Source organism: Dromaius novaehollandiae, chromosome 7, assembly GCF_036370855.1.
Source record: "Dromaius novaehollandiae isolate bDroNov1 chromosome 7, bDroNov1.hap1, whole genome shotgun sequence".
Taxonomy (NCBI): Eukaryota; Metazoa; Chordata; class Aves; order Casuariiformes; family Dromaiidae; genus Dromaius; species Dromaius novaehollandiae.
The window spans coordinates 36,230,359-36,254,814 of NC_088104.1; the positions used below are offsets into that span (position 1 = coordinate 36,230,359).

The 24,456-nt window shown below is 55.3% G+C and overlaps 1 protein-coding gene across 4 annotated transcripts in view; it reads right to left on the minus strand.

Annotated features, from left to right (window-relative positions):
- Nucleotides 1-20,224, minus strand: part of SATB2 (SATB homeobox 2) — a 142,008-nt gene extending 121,784 nt beyond the window's left edge. Inside the window, exons 1-4 of one of the 4 annotated variants that reach the window (XM_064515175.1) lie at nucleotides 20,159-20,224; nucleotides 13,685-13,763; nucleotides 10,870-10,906; nucleotides 10,399-10,617 (exon numbers count right to left, since the gene is read on the minus strand). In XM_064515175.1, the coding sequence (XP_064371245.1) occupies nucleotides 10,399-10,567 (169 nt within the window). In that variant the 5' untranslated portion in view covers nucleotides 10,568-10,617; nucleotides 10,870-10,906; nucleotides 13,685-13,763; nucleotides 20,159-20,224. Of the gene's footprint in view, nucleotides 1-10,398; nucleotides 10,618-10,869; nucleotides 11,000-13,684; nucleotides 13,764-17,520; nucleotides 17,551-20,158 lie in introns of those variants that run through there. The other 3 variants (XM_064515172.1, XM_064515174.1, XM_064515171.1) reach the window with 3 other exon arrangements.
- Nucleotides 20,225-24,456: the final 4,232 nt, after the last annotated feature.

Genomic DNA, 24,456 nt, shown 5'->3' on the forward strand with positions numbered 1-24,456 from the left:
CTGCTATGCTTTCAGCAAGGGTTCAGCTACTGTTATGGCAGTATAATTAATAGCAGATGGTATTTTTCCATTATAAAGGGACCACAGAAATCTTCCTCACATCTTCAGGAAAAGTCAATGGAGGAGAGAACCCACAACCAACAGGAGGACCTATCTGCTCATTCCCTTCTCTAGGAAGCATCAAGCTTCCTCCACTGCATGCACAGAGTTTCTAAACAGCCTGCACTCTCAACCTACCACACTCCAGAGGAGAAACCAGCACCTGGGCTTGACCTTAATTCACAACTGCAATTCTCCCCCCTGCAGAGAGAGAACGACTTTTGAGTGGCGTTCTCTCAAATTCCTCTCTTTTTCAAGGAGAGGATAAAGAGAGTGGAGGAAGTATTCCACCTTTTCACAAAGAAAAAGTCACACATTTGCCAGCTATCCATTTAAAACACTACTCTTCTAGGAACATTCACTTTTATCAGCCAGCTGGTCACATTAATCCAAGTTTTTAATAACTGTCACATCTTAATCAAAGAAGTCAAGAGGTCTATCTAGGAACAAGAGTTAAGAGGTACCTTCTGTTCCTCAGGCAGGCACAGCACACTTATTTCACTCAGCCGGCAAGGTATATTCTGGGGGAGAGATTGGAAAGGACTCCGTAAGGCAGCCCTGCTGCACGCGGATTCACTTGCTAAGAGTCAGCAGTCCATGCTTTGGGGGCTCACCAGGCTCAACTGCTACAGCGCTGTATACACAGAGCTACCCTGGAGAATCAGAGACTTCAGCTAGCGCAAAATGCACGCGCTTGCTTGCTTGCTTGGAGGTGTTAGCCAAAGAAAGCAGATTACATCTGCTCTCCAAAGGCTGAACTGGCTCCCAGTTCACTTCCGGATGCCATTCCAAATGTTGATTTATAAAGCTGTATGGTACATGACTGGAGCCAAGGCTACCGTAGAGAAGATCTCTCTTTCCACATACTGTACAGCTGAAAGGACAGTTTGCTTTCAGCTCTAGGACTCAGCTCTTGAGGAACTGGAGAGCAGGGTTCCCTCAGCCTAGGTAGAGCCTTAGACTAGAATTAGGTCCTTCTACAAGGGCAACACAGCTTAAGTTTGCCGCCCAGCACAGAGCCTTTCTACATGTAAGGTTTTAGTCAGAAGACTGAGATGGCAACATAAACAGTCACAGAAGAGTCTGTCCCAAGCACTGGTGGTTTAAGAGACTGAGTACTTTCATTGGTACACAAGTCCACAGATTTAGAGAGGGAAAACCTGGAATAAAGCACAGTAGAAAATTTTCCCCAAAGTAGCATGGCACTTCATTTTGAAAGGAGTAAGAAGTCTTCCTTACCACTTCCCACCTGGTCACAGGTTGCCCAGAGTCCTCACCCTTGGAGCTACCCAAACCCCAACGGGACACGGTCCTGGGCAACCTGCTCCAGGTGACCCTGCTTGAGCAGGGGGTTGGACCAGACCATCTCCAGAGGACCCTGCCAACCCCAGCTGCTCTGTGCCTCTGTGAAAGCATTCTCTGAGCCTCCCTATTTGGCAGGTCAGTATGACATTATGATCATATTAATACAAAAAGGAAGGCTCAAAGCAATGACAGAAACATTACATTCATTATTAAGCCAAACCCAAGCACTCAGAGAATGCGTACCATGAGCTTTACTGTCAAGCAATACACCTACTTACTGCGTATTTGCTCATAACGGCCCGTGTGGAGTCTACCATCCAGACTTTTAGCTAAAGCAACAAAAAGAAAAAAAAAAAGCCCACACTTCTGTTACTCTGCATTTTCTCCAAGTCTAAAAATTGGTAGAGTGTATGACAGGTCCACCTCATTTTTCTTAATGATGTTTTTATTATTCTTTCACTCAATTAAAGCAGAAATGGATATTGCATCTTCTGACTGTATAATTGTTATTGTAATCTGTTTTCGATCACTGCTTGGGAAATGGGTCCAAAACAACATAAACTATCCACAGCCTCAGAATACAAGTCATTTTCTTTTACTACGATACTTAAAGAGACATCTATCATGTTGCTCTGCTAGCATGTTTGTATTATGGCAAAAAAGTTATTTGTAAGTTGGGAAAAGACATTATGAAAAGCACCTTTTAGTCCAAAGTATCGTATAACTCGTAATTTATAACTGCATTTCTTAATAACCATTCAAAAAATAAGGCTGGAAATTGTGCACATCTAATTTTAATATATAAATAATGGAAACACATATAAACCAAAATATGCTCAAAATATGAATTTATATTACTTTGGATAAATAGTCTGGTTATAGTTTTGAAAATGACATGCTTCATTTCCAGTATATGCCCGTCAGCTAAATTTATGGCAAAACACTCTCCGTGAGTTTAGATTACTAGGATGGTATTTTATTTAAGTTTCCTCACTTATCTGAAGTTTCAGTCCAAATATAGACAAAGTCAGCAACTTCTACAGAGCGAAGTGTAGGCGTTGCACAAGCAAAGACAGAGTAATCCAGTCACTTCTCAACATTATACAAATATAAATAGAACATCTTTAAAAAGATTTTTAAAAAGAGCAAGAGAAAAAGAGAAAGAAGGTAACCTTGGGGCTGCAGGCAGGGATACAAGTCATGTTTCTGATGCAAGAAACTGCCCCTCAACCTTTCTTGCTGGATTTAGTACTTTTTAAAACGTTTACTGTCAGTGGAGCGTCTTTGCATCTCAGCGCTTGTCTTTACGGAAAAAATAAGAAGGGAGCATATTTAAGTGGGAGATGTTTCTACTGCACTCTGAAAACGCAGTGGGTGTACAGTTATCTCACGAGGTGCCGCAGCTTCATATGAAATACAGTCTGACAGGTTATTTTTATTAAGCTTCTTCTGAGCCTTTTTACCTTGCTGGCTTTGCTGCTAACAACTTACGGCTGTGCTCAGGCTGTTAAACACTGTATGCCCTTCTGATACAGGGTTAAAGCAAAATAACTAACGAGGTTTAAACTATTAGCCAGGCATCCTCCTATGCTTAAATTCTTATCTACAGCTACCTGTCTCATTTTCCAAGCTCTTTCTGTTCCCTTAGAAATTTCATAAATCAGCCATATCTTTTTCCTAACATTTGTGCATATACCACCAATAAACATTTAGCATTTGACAGGAAATTTAAAATCTATCTTGAGTTCAGACATGCAATCTCTCCCCTCGCATCCGGATTAAGACAGAAGCAATGCAGCACTCCCATTCCACCTTTTACGCACTCCTGCAAATGCCTCGTGCAGCCTTGCTCCAAGCAGAAAAGCTTCCTGGAAGATCTTACATAAGTCTTCATGTATTAGCAACACCAGTGCTCACATCTACCTTAAAAATCAGAGTAACAATTACACTTAAGAAGAAAAAAAAAAAGGAGGGGAATAGCCTTTTAAACATTACTCGTAGGGATTTCATAACATCAGCAGCACTAAATATAAATATATTGCTAACAGACAAATGCCGACACCCTGGTATATTTGTAAATAGGATTAATTTAGCTTTGATGAATGCACTTAAGATAACACCTTTAAATCTTTGGGGGATACTACCAGAGCTTCTACAGGTATTTAAAAGGAAAAAAATCATTACAATACTAGTTTCTGCTAAAAAAATTTCTCTGTATTGAACGAAATAAAATTGGAAAACAGAATTAAATATTTTCCCCTTATTATTTGGATCAATGCAAATGAAGACAAGAAACAAAGCACACATAACCGCTGCAGTGGATGCCCTTGTACAAAGCAAGAAACTTTTCGGAAAAAAAAAAAGAAATTGTGCAGCTGTCGAGATGCAGCAGTACCGATACCCTCGCTTGCTAGCAGAGCGCGTATCGCGCAGTGAAGCGCTCAACCAGTGGTGAATGGCCAGAAGAACCTCAGCTAAATGGGCGAACAATTCTTCTCAAACTATACAAGAAAACGCAGCTTCTGCCTTTCGCACCACTGATCAATTTCAACTCATTTGTATACATAACCCAAAGAAGATACAACGTTGATTAGCTTTCTGCAACAAGGACTAAGCTTGTTGGGAAACAGTGCTTTTAGCCTGGCTAGAGGCTAGAAAATATTCCTAAAAGCCATCAAACACTCAGCTGGCTTTTTCCTGTTGCAACTTTATTTCTTAAATCAGCTTGAGAGACACCTAGCACCATGTGGCTCAGCGCATCGGACCCACCACATTCGATACAGTAGGAACAAATTAGCCTAAGACTTTTTTTTTCAAAGATAAAAAAGACAAGGATGCATCATTCAACACACCGGCCCGCTCTCAAAAGCGACTCTGGGCTCCCGAAGGAGAACGCGCTTGTTCGAGCACTACGGAGGGCCCGAAGCAGGCACAGGGCGTCTCCAGCAAACCCGCCCTGCCTCAGTGCAAAGGCAGCGGGCAACGCTCAGTCCCTCGGAAAACTGGGCCTTTAATCCTAAGACACAGCAATACTTACCAATTTAACTGTATTGGGATGAGAGGCAGTAATTAAAGGGCTAATTTATCTATGCTTCACAGTTTGGGATTAGAAATAAAATCTTCCCGAGTTTTACCAATTTTCAGTTATTTCAGAAAGTTGAAAATAAGATGCAAAAGGGGGTGGGCAGTTGTTCAGTCACAAAAATAAGAGTTTTCCTTAGCAGGTCACGCAGATGTTTTGCAAATATAACAGCACGACTGCAGTAAAACAGTCTTCATTTTACAGCACCATAGATGTCATATTGTATCACCATCTTCCGTGTCAACGCGAGTGGCAAAAACCTTACTGGTCCAAGCACTTAAGCTCCAAAACATTTTTGCGGCCCTTTTCTCACCCATTCCACAGAGACAACTTTAAGAAAAATAGTAATAAATGTAGGTAACTTCAAAAATAAATATCCAGACTAGTCTCTGTCAACAGCATTAAAGTCAAAAAGCCCATTTCCAAGGTATTTTAAGGTAACTGATATCATCTGAAAATTTGTGCTACAAAGTAGAAACTCGAAGCCTGACATAGGTGCCTGCTCACCTGACGTCTTTATGACAATTCCGTTACACTAGTCGTCTTCTGCTTTCAAATCTAGACAAAACATTCAGCACAGTAAAATAACTTGAACAGAATATCCAAGCACCCTAAAACTAAGTATTTATGAAAGAAGTCTTTAAATCCCACCTTTAAGTATTTATTCATAACAATAAAAATTAAATATTGCTTTTCTTCCTTAGATGATGTTTGAATTCTTCATCTAAATTCTGGGCAAGAAAGATGTGGCTATTTAATTTCTTGAAAGCAACTTTCCTCACTAGCATCTTTACAGTTTTTAATATGATTTTGCCATTTTTTTAGGCATAAAAACAATTCTGGGGAGTCGCTGACAGACTCACCCTAACACGAGTTCTCAAATAAACGCCCTATAAATAATTGACAGTAGATCTACTCTGTTCTGTCCCAGTGAAACTAAAAAAAGGCAGGACCCAATTTATAAAGGAGAAAAAAAAGAATTAACATTGATTTTTTTCAAATACATTGGTTCCTTTCTCTTCCCTTTGGTTCACGATGAGTATAATAGCATCCAGTAGCTACCGCCGCCACATGTATGGGGCGGAGGAGGAAGCAGGGAGATGACTCTAAACACTTAGGAACTGTTGCGGGGAAAAATAAAATAAAATCTTATTACAGCTAATCTTAAATCTTGAATTCAAAATTGTCAGTGGCTTTTTGCAGATGCAACTTAGAGTTCCAAAATTACTCTAAACATCAAATTATGTGTAGGTCACTGAATGGGTGGATACCCTATATTCTGTTTAATGCCTATGTTCAATTGCATATATATTGTAACCAACTGTGTCTTTATTTTAATAACAGACCAAGCACTGAAAATACATAAAGAAAGGCTATTTTTCTACCTCAGCAAAAATACAGATGATACACTACATGACCCTCCAGGAGTGACTGTTCTGTTTATTCTATTTACATGACATAATATGATTAGAAAAGGCAAAAAAGAAAAAAAAAATCAGCAAAAAAACCCCAGAAACTTATTTTTAACCATCAGTCATGGAAAAGAAATCAGTGCCTTGCTCTTCTTACTGCTCAAGTTAGATTAAAGATCTCTTTCTCATTATGCATCAGAAAAGCATAAAATCCAAGAATTTACATTTCTTTGTAATTCCTACTGAATTATATCAAAATAAAAGGCAGCATTTTCCAACTACTCTGCAACAGATAAAACATAAAATATATTCACATACTGCCGGTTCCTGAACTAACAAGAATTTGTAGCTTTCGTAACTTCTGTACCTGGATATGCTCAGCTCTTTAAATACCTGCGTACTTCTTTCGGGCAGCAAGGAGTTATTCTTCCTCTAGATAGGAAGACCGTCTAAAACTTAACCTTTCACATTACTCAGTCCGCAAGGACAACTAACGCCTGCCTTCCTACTGCTTGCAGGATCCCACGCAGGGCTTCACTTCACCTCACAGCTCAGGCTACAGGAGCAAATTTGCTCGAGCTGTTGGCATCAGGCCGTGTGAAAGTGGATTTCCCTCTCCTCCAGCAAGGCACTTCAAATCCTTGAAAAAGATACAAAAGGTAACAGAAGCCTATGATACTTTTGCAGAAGTAGCTATAACGGATTTCGACAAAACAGCTCTTCAACCACCCTCGATCGGCATTTTGGTCGCCTCTGAGAGATATTAAAACAGCTTTCTGATCCGCACCTAAAGAGACGGCAATACGCAGAGCTGCAAAAGGGCTTGCAGCAAGCAGCCGCCCCAAGTCACTGCATCGATATTTCTGCCACATCTGACTTCATGCAAGCACGTTAACCACAGCCACGCGTTAATGTGCCGATCGTACTATTTAGCTTGAATTGTCTGAAAGTTTTCTCCTCTATTAATATTTTGTAAAATAAAACACCTATTTTAACAGCTAAATTAATGAGAATTTGCTGTTATCAGACGGTGTCAAACTCATCTAACCAAAAAATTGTATGCAATCATTTCCTGACCAAATTCTGAATGTGTTATTTGGCTGTATTTCGGTTCTACATTTCTAGTTCAGCAAAACCAAACCTGAGAACAGCTTGTTCGGTCTTCCGGCATTTTAAGTTGCATTCACACGCTTTGGACGCTTATTTTCTGTGTTCTTCAAAACAAACGCATACAAATACATGCACATCCACTTATGCACAAACAGGTTCATGAGTTTTAATCAACAATTTTGTAAATATAAGTTTCCTAGCCATTAATCATTTTTTTAAAATCCTTATGGAGTGAATTACTAACTGAGAGGAGACGCCAATTCTAGTAAGTGAATGTTACCCAACAGGGATATAAAGCTGTCAACACCACAGTGCTCTTGCTTGCTCTAAACTCTCTCCCAGGCTTCATATGCTTTTTAAAGAGATATTAGCTTTTTTTCCCCCCAGGGACCTCCTGTAAAACCTGCCACTCTCCAACATCTGAGCATTCATGCTTTATTAAATACAAATTTTAAAACAGACTGTTTAGATAACCGCTGAAACGTTTCTGAAAGCACTGCGTTAGTCAGAGCAAAACAAAACTGGACTCTAACACATTGGACTGACGCTAACAGCATTGTAAACAGTACCTAAACTTTTAAATCCTCTATTAAATGCAACCTTTAAGACCCTGTTTATCTTTTTTGTGACCTTCACTAGTTTACTATGGCTGCCGTAACGGCCCTTCAAATTAGGTATCAGCTTAGGACCAAAAGAAAAAAAAAAAAGAGAGAGAGAGAGAGAAAGAGAGTCACAAGCCAAAATTTCTCATAAGAGCAATTGATTTTCTGTCTGCATTACAAAAGCTTATTATAATACGCTTTTTTGCTCCTAAACCTAGAGAGAATGCTAAAAACATCTACATGACTATAACATTTCTCTGTTTCTCAGAGAAGTCACGGTAAAAATAATTGTAGCAAACACCGTCACTGTAAAGGTCCTAAGGTCCTAAAGGTCCTCAGCTTCGTCCTCACACCGGCTACTTGAGACCTCATTTCTCTGTGATCAGGGATTCTGCCCAGAAACACATTATTATACCAGAAAGGCGCAGAACAGGGAGGAAGAAATCTCAGCATTCACATATCTAAGGCCCAAAATGAGACAAAAAAGAGAACTGCTAGCATCTGGCTGCCTTTGGTTTCAAATCTTTAGATACGCTTTAGAGAACTTTTTAAAAATCGTAACTAAGTGGTCTCTAGCAAAGCATTTCATTTCTTTTCCTGAATGAAATTCACAATCCATAAATATTAGCACTTCTTTTAAGCTTAAAAAAATAAGTATCGCCTCAAAGACTGTCAACTAAAGTCTCGGGTGTCATTTCACTACACCATATCTTTCAATAGTTTCCTTTTCATCAAGTACTGTGAACAGCACTGGAAGAGTCTTTATTAATATTTAACTGAAGAGAACTTTTATGTTAATTTGCCAATATAGCAAAGGATTTCCACAAATGTTTACAGATGCATTTCACAGTTTAAGTGAAAAAAATCACTAACACAGCAGCGTTCGCTACAAATATACAAACATCTAGAAATACCCAGAAACAGCGTGACTTGCATTCAGAAAAAATCACTTGGTCACACAGGTTCTTAAACATTAAACTTTAAAAGGAGCAGAGGAAAAAATATCTGGAAATTAGCTATGTTGATTTATCCTGAGAGCATTTCCAGGAGGAAAAAAAAATGAAATCAATTTTAAACAGCACCATTATCTTATTAAAAAAATCTGCCTTAACCAATTTAGTATTGAGTATTATAGAACTCAGATAAATATTCAGACAAGAATAATTCTCCTCTTGCTTTCAGTATCAATAAGGAGTAATGAATAAACTTTATTATGAAAAGCCTGAAACTAAAGAGATTCAGACTGTTTAAAACACCAGCTAGGAAAAAAAAATACTCCTGCTTTTCCAATTCCTCCACATTTTTACACTCCCATCTACACCAGCCTTATAAAAGAGCCAGGGAGCACTGAATGAAAGTGTACGCCTTTCAAAGTTCGGTTCCAGAAACAAGAGCCTTCGCCATATCTGTAAGAAATCTTCTGCACCTTTACAGGCCAGATTCAACCTGAACCACCAGTGCAACGACAAAAGCCTGCGACTTTCTCTTGGCTAAGCACAGCTACGATTAGAAAGCAACCTAGATAGTCCAAAACATTCAAAAATGCCCCTCTAAAGCATATTTCAATAACTTGCTAAAGAAAAAGACTTTAGCTCCAGTTCTAATCTTTTCTTCAAAATCAGGCAGCTATAATGCCTCAATTTCTAGAAAGGCACCCAGAACTGCATACATTACTATTTTAGCACTTTCTATAAAATTAACTAATTGACTTTTACCATTATGCCATAAATTATTTTTCTATTAATTTATAAATGGAAGAGCACTGAAAGTCTTTCACTGCAAAGCTGTTTCTTCCTTTCCTGTACATTAGAAGAACACAGATAAGAGGTTAAAAAAAAAAACAGTCATCCAAAAAGCATAAAAGACTAGTGAGATCTCTTACCCTTCATTAGGTAAATAAATGAATCCTATGTTTTTAAAATAAATAAAACAAAATCTGAAGACCCTTAGCAAACTTCAGCAATTAGAAAGCCTATTGAGCCAAAGAGGTCTAAAACAAGCATCTAATGGTAAAATCGCTAAATAAACCTCACGTAATGGAGAGTCATGTGACGACTGTATCAAAGTATCTCTTGAAATGTCATTTCCCCAAACTCTTTGTGTATAAACAACTACATTCGTGCATTGCCACTGAGCGCATTTTTTAAGGCAAATACAGGAGATGTTTTTTAAAGATATTTGTGGCCTTCCTGGCATTAGTTTGCTCAGAACAGCAAGCTAATTTCAAGATTTTTAAATAATTTTTCCAAATCTGAAGCTACACTGTACTACAGACATGACAGCGTCAGAGTTAAGATGGAGAAGAGAGGGTATTTAGATGAAGTCACTGAAAAGTTCAGCTACTTGGAAGAAAAAAGCAGGCAACCGCATGCATCACCCAGACACGCTCTAACTACACAAAACCGAGGAGCAGCTAGCTGGCGAAGTGCGTGCCGGAGTCGCAGCGCTGCAGAGCCGCACCGGCGCTGCCAGACCGGCGCTCACAGCTCCGCTGGAAGAGCGCAACGCTAATCCTGCACGTGTCCTGCCCTGTCCGCTTCCACGGAGAGCAACTGCTCCCAAACGTTACCGACCGCGGGGAAAACGCCACGGACGCGAGCACACACGCGGCCGCCGCTCCCGCGCAGGACCCGCGCGGGGACGCGCCAGCGGCGCAGCCCCTCTCCGCGCCCGCCCGGCCCCGGCCCCGCTGCCCGGCCCCGCTCCCCGGGGGCCTCCTGCCGGGGCAGCGCGGCCGGGCACCGCGCGGCAGGGCCCGCCGCAGCCCCGGCCCGGCGCCGCACGTTACCTCCCACGGGCTTGGTCACGGCGCCGTTGGGCCGCCCGCGGGTGCCCATGGGGCTGCCGTTCTGCTCCAGCCGGGCCACCTTGCCGGGGGGGGGGCCCTTGACGTCGGGGCTGCCGCTGCCTCTGTCGGGGCTGTCCCGCAGGCAGGGGCTCTCGCTCCTCCGCTCCATGCTCGGCGACGCGGCTCCCGCTGGCAGCTCGCAGTAGAAGGAGCAGGGACCTAGGGCGAGAGCAACACGGCGCGCTCAGCCGCGGCCCCGCTCCCGCCGCCAGCCCCGCGGCAGCACCGAGCGCTGCCCGGCCCGCGGGTCCCGGAGCGCTGCGCCCCAGCCCCAGCCCACGCCCGCCCGGCGCGGCCAGGTGCTGCCCCGGGGCGGCCGCTCGCCCGGCCCCCCGTGCCGGGGCCGAAGCAGCCGGCTGCCGGCGGCGAAGCCCGCAGCGAGCGGCTCCCGGGGGCGGCAGCAGTACTTACTGCTTATGGCCTGTCTGCAAGTTGGCTGAGTTGGGCTCTGTCCATGGATCAAAAGTAGAGAATCCAGGGTGGAAAGTTTCCTCGCGTCTCCTCCCACGCCGCGCTCTCCCCCGTGCTCCTTCCCCCCAGCCCCCTCCTCGCCCGCGTCCCGCGGGGCCGGGGCGGCGCGGCGAGGCCGGAGCCCCTGGCCGGCGGGGCCGGGCGGCGCGGGCGAGGGGGCGGGGAGCCGCGGGCTGCCGGCTCCGGCGCGGAGGAGCGGGGAGAGGGAGCCGGCTGCTCACGCCGTCAGCGGGGACACCGACACCGGGGCGGCGGGGGCGGAGAGGAGCGGCGAGCGCCGCTCCCGCCGAGGCCGCTCGGCGGCGAGTGCGCGGCGGCGCGGGGCGGCGGCGGCCCTCGGTGTGTCACTTTCAGCCTCTCCCCGCGCTGCCGGCAGCGGCGGCAGGGACTCGCCACCGCGAGCGGAGAAATGATTATTAGTTGCGTTGAGTCATCAAGGCAAAGTGAGTCCTTTTTGGGGTTGTCCTTGCTTTCGGGTTTGGCGTGTGCGCGCGTGTGAGTGTGTGTGTGCGTGTGCCCGCCCGTCTGCCTGCGCGGCTCTCCCGTCCCAGGGCTCTGCATCCCAAACATCGCCACCCCTCCTCGCCTCCGACAGCCCTCCCCCTCCCCGCCCCCCCGCAAAAATAAACTCTCCGTGTTATGTCGGGATCGGGCGCGGGCGGGAGCGCGGCGGCCCCTCCGCCCCCCGCCCGGCCCCGCCGCCGCCGCGGGCGGGGGCACAGACCCACCTGGCAGGAAATTAAGCCCCAGGGAACAAACAGCGCGGCTCGCACCGCGCGGGGGGCGGCGGCAGCGGGCGGGCGGGCAGGGGCAGGGGCAGGGGCAACGGCAACGCGGCGGGCCGCGGCGGTGCCGCCGGGCACAGCGGACCCGGGGCAGAAGGGCGCAAGGCCAGAGGCGGCCGGGCTGGGGGAGGGCCGAGGGGGAAGGAGAGGAGGAGGAGCCGGGAGAAGAAGGGAAAGAAAGAGGGGGAAAAAAATCAAAACCAGAGGGGCTGCCGGAGCTGGGGAGACAGGACCGACCGGGGAGGAGCAGAGCTGCCCCCGGCACCCAGTCCGGGCAGCCGGGCCGGGGCGACGCAGCCGGTGCGGCCCCGGCACCGGGGGGACCCTGCCGCTGCTTCTCGCCGCCGGGCCGAGGCGGCAGCAACTTTTCCCGGCGCGGCGGGGGCGCCCCGAGGGCCAGTCCCGCTTCGCCTCGCCCGGGGCGCCGGGAGCCGCCGGGCGGTCCAGTCCAGCCCAGCCCAGCCCGGCCCGACCCAGGCAGGGCCCCGCCGCCGCCGCGCCCGGCTGCAGGCGCTGCCGGTCTGGCCCTGAATAATTGATGTCGCGGCCGGGAGGAGGAGAGGGACGGGCGGGGAAGAGCCGCCGCTGCTGCTGCTGCTGCTGAATTATTTAACAGCGGAGCCGCGGGCAGGGCGGCGCGGGGACCAGCGCTGAGCGGGGCCTGGCCCGGGAGCTGCCGTCCGCCGGTGCCCCCGAGGACAGGATGGGGATCGGGATAGGGCCGAGGCCGCCGGCGGGCGCCTCCCCCTCGGGTGCAAGGTGCAGCCGCGCCGCGCCCCGGGTACCAGCCCCGCGCCGCGCCCGGCGCCGCCGCCGCCCTCCCTGCCCCCGGCGGCCGCGCCGGGACCAGCGGGGCCCGCAGCGCCCCCTGCCCGCCCCGCGGCCGCGCCGCCCCGGGGCGCCGCCGACGGAGCCGGCGCCCCGCGCCGCCGCGCCCTGCCGTGCCGTGCCGTGCCGTGCCGTGCCGTGCCGCCCGGGACCGGCCTCCCGGCGGCGGCGCGGCCCCGTTAAGGTGGAGCGGGCCGGCGGCAGCGGCGCGGGCGGCGGGCGGGCGGGGCGCGGCGGGCGGGCGGCGGCGGCGGGCCGGGGCGCTCCCCCCCGCGGCCGCGCGCGCCCCGCCGGGCGCTGCCCCGCGCCGCCGCCTGGCCCGCGCCGCCGCCGCCGGGCGCCCTTAAGAGGTCTGGCGTTTACGGTGGCGCCGGAGGGCCAAAAGAGAGGGGGCCGCGAGAAAAAGCGGAGCCCCCCGCACCGCCGCCGCCGCGGCGCGGGCAGCGGCCCCGGGGGCGGCCGGCGGGCCCGGCAGCGCCGGCGGGTCCCGGGGGAGGCGCCCGGGCGGGACGGACGGCGGCGACGCCGCTCCCTGCGCGGGACCCCCCGGGCGGGCGGGCTCGGCCCCTCCGCGGCGGCGGCGGCGGCGGCTGCGGCTGCGAGCCCCGGGCGCCGCGCGCAGCGCGCCCCGGCGCGGCGGGAGCGGACGGGGCGGGAGGAGCGGCCGCTGGGCTCGCTGCCCTCCCGCCCGAGCGGCGCGGCGGGGCCGGCGGCGCCGGGAGAAGCGGCGGACCGCGGGCAGGGTAAGAGAAACTCGCCTCCCGCCGGGGAAGCGGCAGCGGCAGCGCGGTGCCCCGGCGCGTAGGCGCGGGAGCCTCGGCGAGGTGCCCCCCGCGCCCCGGGCCGGGGAGGCGGCGGGCGCCCGGTCCCGTCTCCGGCTGACCGAGGGGCCGCGGCGCGGGCTGCGCGCAGTGGGGACCCGGGCGCCGCCGCCGCGGAGCGGAGCGGGGCAGAGCGGCGGCCGCGCTGCCCGTTGCTCCGTAGAAAAGCAGCCCGCAAGTTTGAAGAACTCCCGTTTCTCTTTCCTAAACAGCCCGGTTTAACTTTTTCCTTTTCCTGGATTTCAAAAAGCTCCGCAGCGGGTCATAACGGGAGTTAAAATACGCCACCACCTATTGAATAACTGAATGTTTTATTCTTACCTTTGATGTCGAACTACGAATTCCCGCGGATCAATGGCCACAAAGTTAGAAGAACTGGCGATTTAGGACTTCGGTACTTCTGGAAAAAAAATGCCAATGGTTTAGCCAGGATCTTCCCTGTCTGATTCGTTACTATTATTATATATGATGATGTGGATGGATGGAGAGATTCAATCCAAGCCCATTAATGAGCTATTTTATAAACACCACCGTCTGAAGATCTTCATTTACATTTTGTCAATGATCCTTTCCTTAACAGCAGAGACGTGTGGCAACAGCACGATGACAGGACTTTAGTAAAGCTCCTGTAAGAGTACAACTGGCTTGTTAATCGATTAATATTTTATTAAGTGTAAATATTTTATAAAGTTTTTAGGAAAACTATCGATTCTAAATTATTAAACTAGTGAGAAGAGCATTTGAATAATGCATACAATTAAATATATTTAAATATATATGTAGCGATCGCTTTATTTGCAATGAATCCTCTGCACTATTATCTTTTTTCTCTGGTAGTTTGTTTCTCATTTGCGCGTTCTCCGGAATCTCACGATCGCCAGATACATGTTTATTCCTGCATTTATAAACTGAACGCTTCTATAAAACACTCTAACTTTATTTTAACTTTGAAATCATGAGCGGTAATCATTTGAAAATTGCGACAGAGAAGCAAAGGGTTTGTTAGTAAAACTGAAGGAAAATTGAACCGATTGCGTATAAATTGTGCTAGTTGGTAACTTCTGTTTTGTAAACATCACTTAATTTAGAGAGATTTTATGATACTCGATGCTTATTTTTCTTTTACATATTTTTCGCAATAAAAGCCTTTTCTTTCTGTTTCGAATTACAAATGCTTTTTTACAGTGCATTATTTTCACATGTTGTCCTTATTTCCACTGGAAAAAAAAGGCGATTATTTCCCATCGCTTTCCCTCATCCGTTCTCAGTCTCGCTACACAAGGAACGGGATCTCTTTAGTTATTATTAATAATAACCTCTCTCTCCCTCTGCCGCGGCCGCCGGAGGAGGACTGCCCGCTCGCGCCCTGCGCAGGGCCGCCGTGGATGCGCCCAGGCGCCAGCGCTCCCCGGCACCGGAGCTTGCGGACGCCTCAAGTGGTTGATTGCCAAAGAATTTTTCGGAACAAACCAAACAAACAAAAATACCTCCTTGGAAAGGTTTGTTTCTCATTAACTATCGCTTTAAAGCCAAAGCGCGCTGAAGCGATGGCCGCTCCGTTCTCGCACGGGCGTGCGGAGCGGGCGGCTGCGGCGGCGCCGAGGGCTCCCGCGCCCCCTCCGCGGCCGCCCGGGCCCTGCTGCCCGCGCAGCCCCTGCGGCCTCGCAGCGGCTCCCTCTGCCCCCGCCTCGCTGCTGCCCCTTTCCTCCCAGGGCCCCGGGCCGAGATGCCCGATCCCCGCGGGGCCGGCGGCGGGGCAGCGGGCTGCGCCCCTCCGAGGGGCGGCAGAGCCCCGCGGCCGCCGCGCTTCGGAGCCCGGGGGCGCCGCCCCGAAGCGCGGCGGCCCCGGGTCCCCGCGGGGCCGCGGCCGGGGCACCGGAGCAGGCGGGCGTCGCCCACACGCGAGCGCCGGGACGCCCCTGCCCCCGGCTCCTGCGCGGCCAGGGCTCCCTCCCGGGGGCCGCCACCGCGGCTGCCGCCGGGGCCCGCCGGGGCCGGGGCCGGGCAGCCCCGCACCACGCGGCGCGGCCGCTCCCGCCTTCCCCTTCGCGCAGCGCCATCGCGCGGGCGGCCGCGGCGGCGCAGCCCGGTCCGGCGGCGCGGGGCGGCGCGGGCGGCGGGGCAGAGCGCGCCGCCCCTACGGCGGGGCCCGGCGGGCGCTGCCCGCTCGGCTCGGCCCGGCCCGGCCCGGCCCGGCGGCGCGCTGCCCCGGCGCGGCAGCCCCTGCGCGCCACACGCCGTGGGGGCTTGCGCGGCGCCGCGGCAGGTCTCCCCGGCCCGGAGGCGGCTGCGGGCGGCAGAGCCCCGGGCTGGCGCGGCAGGCACACGCAAGCTCGGAGCAGGCAGCGGGAGGGCCCGGGCCGCTCGCATGGCTGCGTTTCTCCCGCTCCTCCCGCAGACCTGGAGAAGTGCTGAGCAGCCGAGGCGCTGGCGGCCCCCGGCTCCCCGCCAGACCTGCCCTCCCCCAGCCCCCGCTGCCACGGACGGGCCGCAGCAGCCGCCCCGCGCCCGGCGCAGGTTTGGGAGGTGAAGCTGAAACGAAAGCTCGCTGCGCGCGGGGCTCAGCCCCGTCCCGGCGGCGAGCCGGGCTCGGCCGCGCCAGCAGCGCTTACAGGGGGGCTCCGGCCGCAGCCGCGGCACGACGGGCTCCCGCGGCACGCTGCGCCTCGCCGCCCCGGCGGGCACGGACGGCTCGGCACGGGGAGCGCCGGCCGCCGCCGCCTGTCCGCCGCCCCGGCGGGCGCCAGCGGCTGTGCCCTGCGCGCTGCGAGCCGCCTCCAGCTCCCGCCGGGGTCCCCACGTCTCCCGGGTGCTGCACCGATCAGAAAGCAAAAGACGCGTCGTTAGGGCGCCCGAGCTCCGAATAAATGATCTCGGGAGAGAGTATCTCTGCAGACCCTACCGTCACCCTGCGCCTTCCTCTCAGTGGTTTTATTAATAAGTCGTTTGCTGCTGAAGTTAATTGCTTAGAGAAGGAGCTGCGGACTAAAGAGAGGAAATCTCTACAGCCAGCAATACACTGGGGATGGGAAGGCGCCGGCTGGGGCTATTATTATACTGTATTTGGGTGCCCAGAACAGCGCAGTCCGGGCAGGGCCGGGCCGGGCCGGGGCGGCTCTGCGCGGAGGCAGCCGACGCGGCCCCGCTCGGCGACGGGCTGAGCCGCACGGTGCCGGGCTGCCGCCGCCCTCGCCGGGGCTCCGCGGCGGTCCGCAGCGCCCCGCTGCTGCTCGCTCCACTCTCGCTCTTGCCCGTTCCCCCGGCCGCGGGGCTGCGCTTCCCCGCAATCACCCGCCTGTGCTGCGAGCCGCAAGGGATTTCCTGCGAGATTTCACACTCATCGACCCGCCTCACCTTAACAGATTTGCGAGACTCCCGTTTTGTACGGATTTTCTAAAATAAATCTGTTTAGTTTTTGAAACTGTCAGGAGCAGAGAGCACAAGCCGAGCTGCCTGTGCCCCGCGGCTCTTCTTCAAATTAGCAGCTCAGAGCTGGAAATGAAGGCAGAGTTTCGCCGCCTTCCTTGAGATCGAACTCCCCGGCTCCGAGGAAGAAGTCGCTAACGAGCGCCGCGGCGAGCCCCGCCACCCGCGCCCCGCTTGCGGCTGCTCCTCCGCGCCAGCCCCGGGTCGCTGCAGCGCCGCTGGCCCGGGCCCCCCGGACGGCGCCCCGCCGCCGCCCCCGCGGTGGCCGCGCCGGCAGCGCTGTGCTGGGAAACGAGCGGCTTTTCTCCTGCGCGGCCCGAGTTACAGGCGGAACGAATGCGGGGGGGAGCTGCGGCGGCGAGCGGCCCCCCCGAGCGCGGAAACAAGCCCCACTTCGGCATTTTCACCCCGAAGGCGTGTGCAAGGCGCGGGTGCCGGGGAGGGAGGCTCCGCGCCCAGCCGGCTCGCCCCTGCAGCCGCGCTGCGGCTCGAGGTGGGGGCGAGAGACGGCGCAGCTCGGAAGGACGGGTCGGGTGTGCAGCGCTGAGAACTTGCACCCCGAGGCATAAATCGTTTTAATTGCAACGATTTACGTAAATTAGCAAGATATCACATCCCCCCCCCGGCTCCGACCCGAAAGCACAGAGCATCACCCGCCCACGTCGGACACCACCGCCTCCCAGGCTGTCTCCAAGTTCCTGCGGTCGGCAAAGACCAAAAAATGAGCGTACGAAAAAGAGCGAAGCGGAGAGGAGAGATGCCCCTGGCAAACGCCGTGCCCGGGCGCTTCCCGCCGGCAGCGCTCTCCCCGCGCCCGGCCACGCCTCGGCACCGATTTCCGGGGACGGCGCGGTCATTACGGGCTGAACCCCGTGCAGAGCAGAGTGCCGTTTTCCTCCCAAATCCAAACTCTGCGTCCAACGGACAACCCGATCCTTTCACACAAGCCGCCCCAGACAAATTAAACGACCGGCAAATGAGTATTCAGAACCCTCCGTTTCACAGCACACGGCAACAACCCCATCGGGCTCCCAGCGACTCCTTCGCAAACTCCTTCCCGCAACAGGCCAAGTGGTGCTGGGGCAGCGGAGCCGTGCGAGGGCCGGGCCGGTGTCCACGCCGCCCCGCCTGCCGGCCCCCGCCTGTCGGCCCCGGCCCGCGCTCCCAGGGGCGCCGCGCACGGCCCGGGCGGGTCGGGCGCTCAGAGCTGCGCCCAGCTGGGAGCCGCGGGGCCGCTGCTGGAAGGATCCGGCTGAGGGTTTATAGTTTTCCGTGCAAATAATGAAGTCCGCGGGTCTGCCCAGAGAAAGAGGGCAGACACAGCAGGGGTTTTCGAGTGAAGATAAACAAGGTTTTATTGAACTGTAAAGGCTAAAAACATCTTTGAACAGATCGAGGAAACGCACCCAAACACACAAGAGCAGCAAACATCTCACAGCCCAACTTCAGCGACTATCCGGCAGCGTCGAGCCTCCCCGGTGGCGCACGCACCTCTCCGTGCCACCAGCCGGGCTTGCCCTGTCGCGATCCCCGCAGCTGGAGAGCTGCAAGCGCAGGACCCGATAACGCTCAGTGTTTTTAGGCTTCCGCAAGCCCTGTACGGCCCCACGGGAGCTGCGCGGGGAGCTCCCTGCAGAGGACGCACCTAGGGGGGACCGGAGCAGGAAGGGGCCAAATCCTGTCCCGTCCTCTTGCAAACAACCCCATCGTCTTTTCCCGTGGCATCAAAACTTTGCCTTTCTAGGTGCACGGCACTTGTGAAGAGCTGCCGGGGCCGGTCACTGGCCGGCGAAGGGAGCCCCCGGCGCTGGGCTGCCTGTCCGCTCCCAGCGGGTGCAGCGGAGGCCGAAAGCCCCGGAGCGCCGCGCCGGCCGGGCGCTCCCGGGAGCCCGCCCCGCCTCGCCTGCGCGCCCGCGGCGGCGGCTCCTCTCACGGCTCTGCCTGAGCCCGCACTCGGCCCTCGCCCCCGCCAAAGCCCGGCCTCGGCTGCCACGAGGAGCGGCGCGGGGCGCCCTGCCGCAGGCCGCGGCCCGGGGCGGCCCCCGGAGGGAGCGGCCGGGCGCCGATGGACCCGCGGCGCCGGCGTGGGCGAGCGCGGACGGAGCCGGCAACCCGGCGGGGCCCCGCGGGGCAGGGCTGAGCCTGCGCCTGAGCGGGCCGGGCCGGCAGCATGTGCCCGCGGCGGGCTCGGCCGCACGGAGGGCAGCGCCGCGGTCCGCGGCGCCCAGGGCTGCAGCGCAGCAGCGCGGCCGCCCCCTCTCCTGCCCGCGGAGTCTCCGCGCGGCTGCGCCCGCGGCGCCCCACGCCGGTGCCGGGCAGCGTGCGCGGCCGCTGCCCGAAGTCTCGCTTTCTGCCCGCTCCAGCGTCCCCGCCGGCGTGCGACAGTGGCCGGCCCGCGGGCTCGCCCCGCGCTGCCTCTGCGAGGGGCGCCCGCCGGGGCACGGCCAGCCGGCGCTCACGGCAAGCCCCCGGTCCGCGGGGGACCGCTTAGCGGCACTCGCCGTTTGCAGCCACATCACACAGGAGCAGACGCAGTGCTCGTCTGCTGCCCGTCACGAACCGCCCCGACTGAATCCGGCTCCAACGAGCGAGCTTGTCCCCCGCGGGGATGGCGGCTCTCGCTTGCTCCGCGGCGCCTCTGCCCCGGGAACTGCCTCTCGGCCCCACCACCCCTCCGGGCACGGGACTACTGCCTGCCTCACCGGGAGCCGACGGAGCGACCGTCCCGCGGCCCAGCGAGCGCCTCCGGGCTGCGGCTCCCCGGGGGCTGCGCGCCCGCGCCGCGCCGCCCAGCCGTGCCCGCTCTGCCAGCGGCTGAGCGCCCCTGGTCTCTGCGCTTTGTCAGCACGCTGCAGTATTTGACAGTCACAATTACCTGTAAATACCCCGACCGTTTTGTATACGAGACACGCTTTTAGTCTTAAGCCTGGTAAGTCTCACCCGAGAGACAAACGGTAACACTGCCGCGCCTCCAGGTCAGGAGCGCTGCTCCGCGCTGAGCGGCGTCGCTCCCCGGCACGGCATCGAGAGACGCGCCGGGACTGCCCTCTCCCTCTCCCCGTCCCCCAAAACGCAACAACTAAAAGCGTCATTAAAATGCTAATATTAATGAAAGATTTCTAATTATGGCAGAGACGCCTATCACCAAACCATCCTACCGGACAGAACAAATCGTTTCACACAAGGGCAGATTACGTGCCAGATTTTCTAACATATTTGCAACCGCAGGTTTTTTTAAAAAAAGCATGAGATCTGAGCTGGTCACTATTAATTAAACTCCTAGATTTCATAGTCGGTCTCTCTACTTTTCACTTCAACCTCTCCCTTCCCTACCCATCACATCGTAAAAATTAGCAGCGTGGAAATTACCTGTCTGCTTCTTTGTGTCTCCTTCAAGTAAAGAAGGTAAAAGTCACTTCACCTATTAGCTTGTATAAGTAATAAAGAGGTGGTAACTTGGAGCTACCACATTTCGAAGACTGTGTCACATGCTTTAGCATAAATAAGGGTGTTATAGCCCTAGCGATTACTGGATCAATTCATCTGTGCAACAACTCGTGGCGCCCTCAGTTCTTGGCAGGTATTTACTCTGTCCCGGGGGTAGCTCCGCACACCGCGCCGCGCCACCGCGGCCGCAAAGAGCGGTCCCTCCGTTTCTGCGGCGTCCCGACGGGCGCTCACCGAGGGCAGAGGCGCTCTGCCAGCGCCACGACCCTCTGCATCCACCCATTTTGAACCAGAGGCGACAGCATTTGCCCGGCTGCAACCCATCTCCCAGCGCTGCGCCCCGGGCAGGCACTCCGCCATCCCGGCAGAGGGTCGCGGCGCCGGCGGGCGGCAGGGAGGCATTTGCCCAACTTTGTCAAAGTTTCGCAGCTTTCGGTGACCCGCCTGTCAGAGACCTTGCCCAAACGCGCGACCGTGCTCCCGGCCAGCTCCGACGGCTTGCGAAAAAGCTGCCTGGGGCCGAGCCGGGGCCGCGTTTGGCAACGGAGCGTGTGCGCGCAGCCGTGACACGGGCCCGCACCGCGGAGCGCTCCGCTCGCGCCTCTCCGCGCCCCGGCCGCTCTCTCCTGCGCCCTTCTCAAGCCCCTCCAGTTGCTCCGGCGCTGGGGCCCGCCGCGGCCCCGGCCCCGGCCCCAGCCCCAGCCCGCCCGCCGCAAGCAGTGCCCGTCCGGGCCAGCGCAGCGGAGCCGGCTACGCGCAAGCTCGGCGGCGCGGCGCGGCGCGATGCTGCCCGCGGGCGGGACGCTGCTGCGCGCAGGCGGTGGGAGCCCTCGCAGCCTGCCCGCCGTCACTGCCCGCAGCCCGGCCGGGCGCTGCGGCGAGTAGAAGGGCACACGGATCTGCGGGGGCACCGAGCGGCGGGGGAGCCGTCAGGAGCCTGCTGCCCGACCCAGCGGGAGCCGAGCTTCGGCCGCTCTGGGAAGGGGACAGGGTGGATCTGAAGTGGCAGCAGGACCTGGCCTCTGGTGCTTGCAACCTCGGCGACTCTCCGCGCCGGCGGGGCAGCGCGATCGCCCGCGGGAGCCGGGCGAGGGCAGGGCGGCAGGTGCCCCGACGCCGGCGCCGCGGCTGGAGGCGACCCCCGCCCGCCCTCCGAGGCGGCCGCGGCCACCTCTCGGGCAAGGCGGCGGTGTGCGGCGAGGGCCGGGCGCACCGAGGGGGCCCGGGGAGCGGACGGCGCCGCCCGCCCCCTCCGCGGCTCCTCCGGGCACTGGCGGCAGCAGGACGCCGCGCTGCAGCACCGGCAGGCGGGCGGCCCCGGCCCCGCTGCCGCGCCCTGCCGCGGGGTGGGATGCTCCCCGGCCGCCTCCCCGCCGCCCTCGCAGCGCGCCGGCTTTCCCGGCAAAGGCCAAGCCTTGCCCGTGGCGCGGAGGGTGCAGGCAGCGTAGCTAACCGTCCTTCCACTTGCCCCCGGCCCCTCTGCGCCCCTCAGAGTCCCTCTGGCAGGTCGGTTGGTCCCTTGCGCGCACAAAGGCCGGGAGCTCTCCCAGGTGTTCGGCGCTGGGCGCTTTCCTCCGCTCTGCAGGGATCTGCAGCGGCACCAGCTGCAGAAGGGGGGTGTGAGGTGGATGCACGGCCAGTCTGGCTTCAAGGAGGGGGAAGGTACTGATGCCTCCGCTGCACCAGCCGCCCGGGCCCGCTGCTCCTCCGCCCTGGGGCTGCGCCCTCCGCAGCGCGGAGCTGCGTCCCGCTGTGCCCCAGCGGGCACCAGGCCGCGGGCAGCGCCGCGGGGCTCCGCGCCAGCCGCCCTGCCGCTCGCCGCCTCCCCAGCAGCTGCCGGTCCCGGCGAGGGCGGGAGCCGGGCGCCCCGCGAGCCCCTCGCGGCCCACCTGCCCCCGGAGCGGCCACAAGCAGATACTCGGGGCGCGGCCGCCGGCGCACGGAGATGAGCAGACCTCGCTGCACCTCGCCCCGCAAGCAGGCGGCCCCGGGCAGCCGGGCGGCGCGGCGGCGGCAGCAAACCAGGTAATTCACTTTCTCAGTTTCCACCTGGATTATATGGCCCTGCTTTTACGAGCCTGCCCGGCAGCCTGTGCACATAGACCCGCACCGCTCCTGCAAGCTCCGACAGTAAAACCCAACGGCCTCCCCGGGCCCGCCCGCCCCCATGCAGCGGCTGCGCGGCGGCTGCGGGCGCCCCGGGCCGCGGCGAGCTGCTCCCCGCTCCGCGCACCTCCCCTCTGCCACCGAACAGCCACTGCTTTGATTACGGCCTTGGATGTCTTTCAGCTTGGAAAAAGCAAGAAGGGAGAGGAAGTCTGAGGTCTATTTTTATTCATATATTTTCGATTAAGACAATTAAGTAACCCGCACAATGCAGCAGGCCCTCCCTTTTAACAGTTCCCTCCTTTCTGCCAAGACAGTTTACTCACTGCGGCTAAAATGGGCTTCCTGATCCCTTCACAGAAATTAGAAACAACAGCTAATAAAGCAGCAAAACATGAGGTAAGCTTCATGGGAAACTAGGCATGGAAAGTAACCGTGCAACTGCCAGGCTGGCTTTCTCTTTCGTTTATTTATGACTGACGGCCAATGCACAATTCATTTCCCCAAACTCCTACAGATTAGGGCCTGATCCCAGGCCCAGGCTGCAGCCAGCCATCTCCAGACAGCTCCAGACCCAGGCTAACGCCCCTCCCAGAGGCCGCCCTGGAGCCAGATTGCCGTATTTTTTGAATCCGCATGTGTAAAAAGGGCAGAATATATACCAAGGGATATGTTGATTCCAGATCTGTTGGTGATTCACAGTGTCATCAGGAAAAGCTACACCAGTGCCCAGGACACTTCTCCTCCTTAGACCTTTTCACCGACACCTGGAAATAGCACCAGCAATGCAGTATGGGGTTTTTCCAATACAGTTTCCTACAAACTGGATCTTTTGCAGCGGCGATACATTCACATCTCCCTGCAAAAACTTCTAGCTGAAGCCACGGGTCAAAAGCGAAGAGGGGCCTTGGGCAGGCCTGACAGAGGGGAGGGAGCTCAGCGATCAGCAGCAAGTTTTTACAGGTGACGTGTAACTGGCAGATGGGTGGAGGAGGGCAATCCTGTCAGCCCTCCCTCTGTGTGACCGGCCTCGAGAAAAGCCGCGAGGCAAACTCATCTCAACAGGCAGCAGCGAACCCACGCAGGGGCAGAGCCTAGGAAGCGTAGATAAATGCTCCACCTGCAGGGGAAAAACCTAGTCAGGCACAAGACACGAACCAGTGAGAAACCACACATCACTCTTCCTGGTGTAAGAGGAAGGAGCTGATTCTCTGTGACAATATGAGATACCAGAGGATTGGCCCTAAGCGTAATTGTATTCAGGGCCCTATTTCAGTGCCACTGACTTACGCCCTCCATAATTAAATTCCCAATGCAATTTTAGTGGCCAAAAAACTACTTTCCACTTCTTGCCTTAAACAACAGTGTAAGCACAGTGTTAAGCAGTTTGCTCCCCTTCCTCTCAGCAGCTGCTCTTCAGCAAGGGCTGAGGCGACCACTGAGAGTAATTTGTCTTTGGGTCGAGGTCGTGCTCCCGTGTCAGTCCGCACACAGCCTTCGCTTTGAAGCTGAGAGGATTCCTGTGCAGGGGGAGCTAAGGGATCGTGCCACTCGTTCGTAAAGCAGTCTGGGACGTTTTAGAATGAGAAATCATTATAAGATCTGAAGTTATTGTCCTGATACAGTCTTTTTAGAAATGTTAAAAAAATTACTGGTACGATGGCGTGCTGTTCTCTCTATACTCTCATGAGATCTCTGCTAGAAATCGTGCCAGCACTTCCTCAAAGTTCTTGGGCTGTAACTGCTTTCACGCAGTTTCTATTGTGCTCGCTCTTGCTCCTAGAAGAGCAGGGCTGTTCGAAGATGCATTTGGTTTTCCTTACTGCTTTGTAAAACTTTTTTTTGTTTTGCTTTGTTTTGTTTTGTTTTACAATTAAAAATAGCTTGCTCTTTAAAGAGAACATCCTTTCAAAATACTAGAATGAGCACAAGCAAGGGAAACAATCTTTGGAAAAAAATGGCTTTGGACAAGTTCTGAATTTCAAACATAGTCTTTGTTTATATTTGACTGACAAAATGCCTCTCAAATATGCCTTGAAAGGTGATTACATTAGGCAGGGGCTATTTTAGCAATTTCACATCTCACAGCACTATTGTATACAGGGATCTGTCCA